Here is a 9,179-nt window from a genome sequence, read left to right as displayed (position 1 = left end):
TGATGACTGGCAGCTGTTGAAAAACAAAAGATAAAAGTGCAGAGAGGGGTATTTTTATGCCATACTCTTAGCTGGACTTTGCATTAATGGATAGGTTTTTCCCCACAGATCTATGTGCTAATGAACCTGTAGTACCAGGGAAAACTCATGACAGAACCTTTAACAAAGAATATGCCAAGGATCAGTCATTAGCTAACTGGAGAACAATGAGATCATCAGAGAATCAGTCAAATGGGAGCTGCTCTCTGAGCACTGGCTTGAAGTCAGGATGATCTCATAACAGAGCTGCTCAGAGGCAACTTTATCTCTATTTATGTCAATGTGAAGTTTAATGTATTTAATCAGACCAACACTTTAGATCAGCAGATATCCCCTTTATTCAGGTTACACCGTAGGAGAGATTTTCAAAGTTGATTAAATCACAGTATAAACAGTTAATGGGACACTCAGAATACTAACTATATCAACAATGTACTTTAATTATGTTTTCTCCTCTTGGGCTCCTCACTCAAATCCTTCTGGGCCTTCAGTTCATTTGAGGAGTCAGCCCTGTTGTAACAATGCTGCCACCATGTGGCCAACCATGTAAAAGAAATTGGGCCATTACAAGTAAAAGTCCTGCAGTCAAAAGCAGATTATGGTTATAGTTGAGCAAGAGAAGTCAATACACATAAATATATAGTTATTTTTCTCTATTCTTTGATTTTTGTGACACTGACCTCTTTGAGCCTCAGGCAATTATTTAAATGAAACCAGAGACTCTGGGGCCCAGAGTACACGTGCTTTTTTGTGAGGGTTTGTATTGTATTTATAAGCTTATATGTTTTAAAAAAGAAAGTAAAATCTTCATTTGAAAACCAACTGGTAACTACAGTTGTCAGTCAGAAGTACATCAAAATTGTACTTGAAATGACTGAAACATTATCCACATCTGCTTCCTTGGTTATTTTTTTCTACTCTTGTAAAACCTGTGCCTTCTGGTCAACATGTCATGCTGCAATTGCTCAAGAGAGATAACTGCTGTATGCGTGTGCATTTACCTGTGCCCTTAATTTTTATACATGTCTGATGTTGTAATCAGTGGCATCTGTATCGTGATAACACAGTGAGAAATGCCATTGTCACATTCACCGTATGATCATGCAGGTCCCGTTTCCCTGACTTGTTTTGGAGGTGTGCCATCTGGGTATACTGGGTTATGGTTGTCCAATCGTCTATGGCTCAGTCAGGTAGCTTCACCATGACATCCGCAGTAACGTAAAACGTGACACCCGATGAAGTAAAGAAACATCGTACAACAGTTTTATTTGATGTTAAATAAGTAAACATGAATAATGTTACACATATTACACAACTGTCTGTCATCTGCTGAATGGATTTTCTACCAAAGTCACTCGTAAAACTGTGGATCCTGGATTTACATGGTTAACGGTTTACGCAATGACAAAATTTGTGTATATCCATTTTGGCAAATGTATGTATATATATATATACACACATATATACACATACACACACACACAGCACATAATCAACTGTATACTTTTAACATACTGATAGGTAAAATGATCAACTCACAAACAAACATTTCATACATTTGTCTTGCAGATTTAGGGACAGCATTTAATTTACACTTAAATATAAAAAGATATTTCTGAGCAGGGAATTTCTATGCTCAAAACTTTTATGATAGTGCATGTGCGTCTAAAACTGCTTCTTTGACGACAGAAGGTGCAGCCAGGCTCCCATTGTGGCAGTCGGAAGGTCCCTATCAATCGAAACAGGTTTGTCAATTTAACAGTTTTATGGATTCAACACAGAAGTTTGAAGCTCAGTCAGGAAGACTGTGCTACTCTCTCATTCACATCTCTCTCGCTCATTCATATCTCTCTCTCTCTCTCTCTCTCTCTCCAACCCTCTCTCATTCATAAACTCCCATGGGCGTATACTCTTCAGTAAAACCAAACAGAATTCGCCACGATCTCGGTCAGCCAATCATACTGTTGCTGTCAAAACTTTCAATCTGTCCTCTCTGCTGCCATCAGCTGTCATTTCACTGTGAGTCATCGCGACCCACCTCCTCCCTGTTAAACTACAGTTTCATCAGATCCATCTAATCTCAGCCATTCTCTCATCTGATCACCACAACCAGTGTCTACTCTTATTGAAGCCTATGTACACATTCCTACATTCATTCTGAACTCAAACATTTAACATACCTATGACTGAAAGAGTGCATACATTTCTATGGATTTTTTCCCCATTATCCTACCTGTACTTTGGTCATTATTGTAATCTTGAGAGCAAATACATGTCTACATTCTGTTAATGAAAGACGATAGGACCAAAACACGCTAATTCTTCAGCTTTATTAAAGGACATAGCCACTGTATGAATGCTTGTATGTGGATATGCGAACTATATATTCTCTGACTTATTCAAATGTCTTCAGTTCTTGATGAAAAATGGCACAACATGACTTCGCAGCAGACATTTTGAAATAATGGAGTAGGAACAGCACAGGTGTTGCTAATAACAATAATAATGGCAGTCAATAAGACATAACAGTGAGCCAGCACGCATAGGTTTCTGGTTTAAAAACAACTTGAAGGTACAAAACAACCTGAAATGTTGATCTCATAAATTGTGGTTTGTTTTCTATCCCCACGTGAGCGTGTGCATCGCACCAATGACGTCAATACAAGGACTCTAAAACTGAAGCAGCTAAATGGAATCCAGCCATGATTAATTTTATTTACACCTGTGCTTTACATGTCAAAATGTCTATTTCTTCATTCCATAAATAAAACTGTAGTTTCAAATAAGATGGTTTTGTACAACATCTAAAAAATGTCCCTGTATACTGATGAAGAACTGAAATCGTATACGGAATTTATGGGGAGGGTTAAAGTCAGTCAGCTATCCACACAGTAAAATTATTCTGAGAGTGATGGTGATAGCAGTAGTCATAGTAACCCAGGTACACTCCCATGTCAATGATTTTTTTTTATCATTATATGGTTTTTGCCAACTATATATCAGGTGCATAGGCTTTGTTGGGATTAATTATTGAGTGGACTTAAATTAGTTGAGATAAATTCAGATGGAATTGCAATTGATGTAGTTGAAGAAAATCAACACAAACTCAACCAGGCTTAGTGAAAAAAAATTACTGATTGTGTGAATATTATTCAGCGTGACAGTCGGAAACTGAGAGGGAGACAGAAAAGGCAGGGTTAACAGTGACAGGTGGAAGGACGTGCAGCAGGTGTTGGTGATTAATGACAGGGTGTGCTGATTGCTCTCTGCTCCTACCTTTGTGCATCTTTGTGGAAGATTTGATTTTTGTGGAAGCAGAAAGGTGCATTGATCAGGCTTGAGAAGGAAGAGTCTGTGGCTGGGAGATGAGCGCCGTGGCTCCGTAGTCGTGTCCTGACTTCTGCGCCTCCGCCTAAAACAACAGCTACTGATCACTTCTCATTCAGCATTTACAGAGGTGAGTCTCCAGTCTGGGATGAAGTTGCTGTGACAGAATATGATCTAAGAGGCAGTTTTGTAATTCCCTCACTGAATTCTTGCCAGAATGAATTCCCTCTTGTTTGTTTGTATTTTTTAGGTAATTAAAGTCAAGCTAAATCCAGCTTGGAGGTTATGCTTAAAAGCATAGTTTAACAATTTCAGAAATATGCTCATTTGCTTTATTTCCAATAGCTAGAAAAGAAAATGTATACCACTTACTGCTGGGAGGTTCAAGTGTTATGTGCCTTGGTATACGTCGGTCTGGACCTCCAAATTGAGTGTTTCGAGTTTGGTAACATAAAAGCAGAGTAGGCAGGAGCAGGCCAGAGCTAGTCATCTCTTGGCTCTAGCTTCGTATTTAACAGAGAGTGGTATTGATCATCTCATCTAACTCGCCACCAGAAACCAAATGTAATCTAATGTAAGCATTAGATGTGAGGAATGTTGACTGCTGATTTCCTGTCAGCGCTCATCAGTAACTTGACCACAGAGCTTGGAGACCCACCCAGACATCAACAACAACGTTTTGTCCATGGGGGCAGCACTGCTTTGGTTGCTTTTGTGTAACATTGAAATATTCACTAAATTTTGCTTTAAATCATTTAAATTTGAGGTACTTTGTCCCTCTGTAAATTCTTGGTCTGTTTCCAGATGCTGTAATAAAAATAGAAAGAATTGAAAGGGGAAGCAATGTATTATGACCGAATCAAAACAGAATGGGTGAAAGCAATAAAGCATTAACTGTTACTATTCAGACAAATTGAATGAGCTATTAAGATATATTATGTCTGAGAATACATTTCTAAACATGTAAGCATCTGCAGGTGTAACTGGATCCAAATTATAGTGCCTGATTCTGACTTGAACCAGTGACCTTGAGTATGGGAGGCAGACACCCTGATGAGGAGGCTAAAACCCATGGGTAATAGCGTCGGTTGCCATTGCGTCTCTTAAGGTGTCTGGGAGAGAGGTTTACGCAGGCAGATGCATTTTCTGTTTTACAACACGCAGACACATGAGAAAGATGAAAACGGCACAAAAACACATACTGCAGAGACAGTAATCTGCCCATATTCAACCATGTTTTATGGACAGACGAGCAGGCTGACTCACGACGACAGCAAAAATAGAGACAAAAGAATTATTTCTTAGTTATAAAAATTATTTCTGGAGCAGCACAAGACGCACATGTGATATTGACTTCATGCCTTCCATGAAAACTTGCAAAGCAAGCACAGAATACATGGGCCTTTTTCGCAGCAGAATTTTGACTTGGCATAGTAGAAGCACAGGTGTTACTACACTAGCAATGGCTCCATTTTATTCAAATGTCAGAGTAAGCTATCACGGTGACAGTATACCAGGACCCTGAAACTGAAGCAGCTAAATGGTATTCAGCCATAATTCATTTTAACATTTATACCTGTGCTTTTTCCTATAGTGAGATGTCAAAATGTCCTCTGCAAAAAAAAAAAAAGCCTATTCAACTTCATAGTGCTATCATAGCAGGCTTTTTCTCACACACTTACTGCTGTTGCTTTGGCCAGAAGGTTTGCATTTTGTCTCCGTAGATCAGACTTGATTAAACCTGCAGGGAAATAAAGACTGCATGACATAATGACACACAACTTTCTGGTTTTTTAAAACATTTTTCGGGGGGGGATTTTTGCTATTAGATAGAGAGAGGGGGTGACATGCAGCAATGGGCCACAGGTCGGATTCAAACCCAGGCCATTGCGACAAGGATTCTGCCTTAGTTCATGGGGCGCATGTTCTACCAACCGAGCCAGCGCCCCAGCAACAAACAAATTTTAATAATATTAATGCAGATTATTAATATATAAAAACAGTGTGGTTGTATGACATGATGTAATAAATGTGACTGTCCAGTAGGTGGCTCATTTGCACAGACACATTACAATCAGAACTGTGGCTCTATTTAAGTTTAATACACTTTTAAAAGTAGTTCAACAAACAAAAGCAATTCTGCAGAAAAGTCATGCACCCTAACTTACCCTCAATGTTGCACTCATCATCGTGATTGCAACTTAATCATTAACTCCGATTTCACAACAGATTATAACCTTTGTAACTGAATATATTACAGGGCCAACACTGATGGCAGCTTCACATAAGACTCTACGGTATATCACACAAATAAAAGAAATGAGTTCAGTTGTGGTTTTCTCATAAAGCGGTTTCTTTTCCTTTAAAAACTGGCACGGTGGCCACAACAAGAGGTCCACTCATATGTCTAAATACGGAGTAAGTTACAAAAGACACTGAGTCATTTTGCTGACCTTTGTGAGAAGATAAGTGTCATTACATAGTCTTGCAGTGGTTTTATATTGTGTACAAAGTTTAGCGCTTCAGTGGCTAAAGCGCTTTTAATAAGTTATACATTGCTTATAAACCCCTCAATAGGCCATGCAAAAAAAACCTACGTGTTGACTTAGGCATGAAGTCTTACATTTACACAAAAAGATATTGAGTGTCAGAATGCATGTGCATTGTTTACCTTCTGAGTGATGCAAAATTTTCCATTACTCAGTCAATTGACAACAAAATGTTTACCGCTGCAGCCTCTGACTTGTCTTGAAACTTCTGCTTAGTGTTTGCTTAATGAAAAACAGTCACTTTCAATTGAGGAGGCACACACCATCTTTTCCCCAACTTCAGTTAAACAAGGCACAGTATTGAACCCTTTCAAGGAGATGAAATAATTTCTAAGAAACTACTTCCAGGGTCATATAGCTTTCCTGTAAGGATGTGACACAATGCTTTGCTAAATATACAACACGATACAAAAACATCTGTCATTGTGTTGGTAATCTGTATCATAACACAACCCTGAAACAGCCCTTCAAAGTGCACAGTACCCATCATCTACTTTCTTGGAATTCAACACTTTCCCAGAGCAAATTCATAACAGAAACTAACCGACGAGACAGTTCTTCAGCATTGCTCTATGTGGGATAAATTCAGTAGCTTGCTATGACTCTATAGAGCATATGTTTCATAGTCAGAAAGGTCTTACCTGTCATTATTGTACCGATTAGAAGAAAGACACAGAGGAAGATGTTTCCTGCAAGTGTGCCAAAGCTGTCGATGATCTTCCCCTGGCAGATGGTGAATATAATGCCAAACACCTGGGCATGCAGAACACGCCAGTTAGGAATAAAGCTGGTATTTGCATGCACAGACACGCACACACAGCAGACAAAAAAACAACAACAAAACAAATGTGCTTCTCACTTTCATCCCTCAGCAGCTAAGGCCTTTAAGAAGCAGCATCCATATTTTTCCCTGCAGCCAAAACTGCTGTACTCCGTGGAAGTATTATAGTGCCAGTACCTGCAATCAGCTATCCGGGGGCCCGTTTCACAAAAACTCTTTTGTAATCACCGCTTACACTCAGATTGTAAATGGTAGAAGCATCGCATTTCATGAATTATTGTTTCCGGGAAACTCAAATGTACGAGTCAGGGCTCACACATGTTCATGCATGATGTGCATGAAGTATCGTGTTTGTTTTGTGTCATGCTGTAAATTGCAGCTTGCATGTTTTGATTTGAAGAATTTGATGAAAAGGCTTCTGGGTCAACAAGGAACAAACTAATCTACAGACTTTCAAAATGTAAAGTCAAATCCGGAAATTAGCTCTGGACAGATTCTGCAGACTGTTACTGTTATTAGTTGTATTCTTGTTCTCTAAACTGTTTTAATATATGTACTCAGGTCTTCTTAGAAACCTGCACTGATATGGAGGAAGAAGGGCTCACTTTTTTTCTCTACAACCAGTAAAAACATTTGTTCTCATGCCATCCATTTGCTGATGTGCTGGGCTTGTCTGCACTATTATGTTGAGAGTGACCCTATAGGTCACTAAGCTGTACCTGTGCCGAACAGTTGAGTAGTCCGGATGAGGTTCCCTCTGACTCTGGGTAGGTCAGCTCCACCGCAAACTCAAAGCCCAGTGGCAGGTAGCCTGTCATGAAGAACCTGGACGGGGACACACACACACACAGGTCCGTACTCTGAATTCTTATCTGAATTGCGTTTTTGTCAACTTTAGTCCTTAAAACGGACAAAGTTATTATTGTAGGGGATTTTAATATTCATGTGGACGTTGATAATGACAACTTTAGTACTGCGTTTATCTCTCTGTTAGATTCCATTGGCTTCTCTCAGAGTGTTCATGAAGCTTGTTTTGGTATACGGTATTAAAATTGAACATAGTATAGTGTTCCCACAGAATCCCTCTTTATCTGACCACTGTTTGATAACTTGAGTTTGTATTGCTGAACTACACGCCATTGGGCAAAAATGTCTATACAAGACGTCTGTCTGATAGTGCTGTAGCTAAATTTAAGGATGCGATTCCATCAGCTCTAAATTCATTATCAAGTCACAAAGTAACGGAGGACTCCTATGCTAATTTCAGTCCCTCCCAAATCGATCATCTTGTTGATAGTGCTGCAGGCTCGCTGAGAATGACACTCGACTCTGTTGCCCCTCTAAAAAGAAAATAATAAAACAAAGACTGTTAGCTCCATGGTATAACACTGAAACTTGCAAATTAAAGCAAATATCGCAGAAACTTGAGAGCAATTGGCGTTCCACCAAACTGGAAAATTTTCATTTAATTTGGCAAGAGAAAATATATATATATATATATATATCTATATATAATATATATATATCTATATATATATATATAATATATATATATATATATATATATATATATATATATATATATATATATATAATATATATATATATATATATATATATATATATATATATATATATATATATATATATATATATATATATATATATATATATATATATATATATATATATATATATATATATATATATAATATATATATATATATATATATATATATATATATATAATAAGAAGGTCCTCCGTAATGCCAGAGCAGCGTACTACTCGTCATTAATAGAGGAAAATAGGAACAACCCCAGGTTTCTTTTCAGCACTGTAGCCAGGCTGACAGTCACAGCTCTATTGAGCCAGATTCCCATAGCTCTCAGTAGTTACAACTTCATGAGCTTCTTTATGATAAATTCTAACTATTAGAAACAAAATTCACCAAGACCTGCCCTCAACTGGCACCGACTTATCTCTAAACTCAGGAACCTTAGAAACAGCTGTAGAACCAGATATGTTTAGACTGCTTTGCTTCCCTCAATCTTTACCAACTAACTTCAATAATTTCTTCATCTAAACCATCAACCTGCCTCTTAGACCCCATCCCGACTAGGTTGCTTAAAGAAGTTATACCCTTAGTGAGCACTCCTATACTTGATATGATCAATCTATCTCTATCAACAGGCTATGTACCACAGTACTTTAAAGTAGCTGTAATTAAACCCTTTCTGAAAAGCCCAAACTTGATCCGGATGTTTTAGCCAACTATAGACCTATATCTAACCTCCATTTCTCTGTAAGATCTGGAGAAGCAGTCAGGATTTAGAGTTCATCATAGCACAGAGACAGCACTGGTGAAAATGATAATGACCTCCTCATTGCATCAGACAAAGGACTTGTCTCTGTACTGGTTTTATTAGACCTTAGTGCTGCATTTGATACCATTGACCATCAGATCCTATTGCAGAGACTGGAA

General features: G+C 38.2%; 1 protein-coding gene across 2 annotated transcripts; it reads right to left on the bottom strand.

Annotated features, from left to right (window-relative positions):
- Positions 1-1,275: 1,275 nt before the first annotated feature.
- LOC119887386 (feline leukemia virus subgroup C receptor-related protein 2-like) lies at positions 1,276-7,568 on the bottom strand. Of its 2 annotated transcripts, XM_038698198.1 has the most exons (5): positions 7,416-7,568; positions 6,557-6,668; positions 5,049-5,107; positions 3,316-3,451; positions 1,276-1,768 (listed from the first exon to the last, which is right to left on the bottom strand). In XM_038698198.1, the coding sequence occupies exons 1-4, from the start codon at positions 7,512-7,514 to the stop codon at positions 3,371-3,373; spliced, it is 351 nt and encodes a 116-aa protein (XP_038554126.1). In that variant the 5' UTR covers positions 7,515-7,568; the 3' UTR covers positions 1,276-1,768; positions 3,316-3,370. The 2 variants fall into 2 exon arrangements, with proteins under 2 accessions (XP_038554126.1, XP_038554125.1); XM_038698197.1 differs by lacking the exon at positions 3,316-3,451.
- Between the last annotated feature and the right edge of the window lie 1,611 nt (positions 7,569-9,179).

This window comes from Micropterus salmoides, unplaced genomic scaffold, assembly GCF_014851395.1.
Source record: "Micropterus salmoides isolate LMB-PRFRI ecotype aquatic unplaced genomic scaffold, ASM1485139v1 Ms_hic_scaffold_417, whole genome shotgun sequence".
Taxonomy (NCBI): Eukaryota; Metazoa; Chordata; class Actinopteri; order Centrarchiformes; family Centrarchidae; genus Micropterus; species Micropterus salmoides.
The sequence above is the reverse complement of the archived record's forward strand: the minus strand, read 5'-3'. Positions and strand labels throughout refer to the sequence as shown.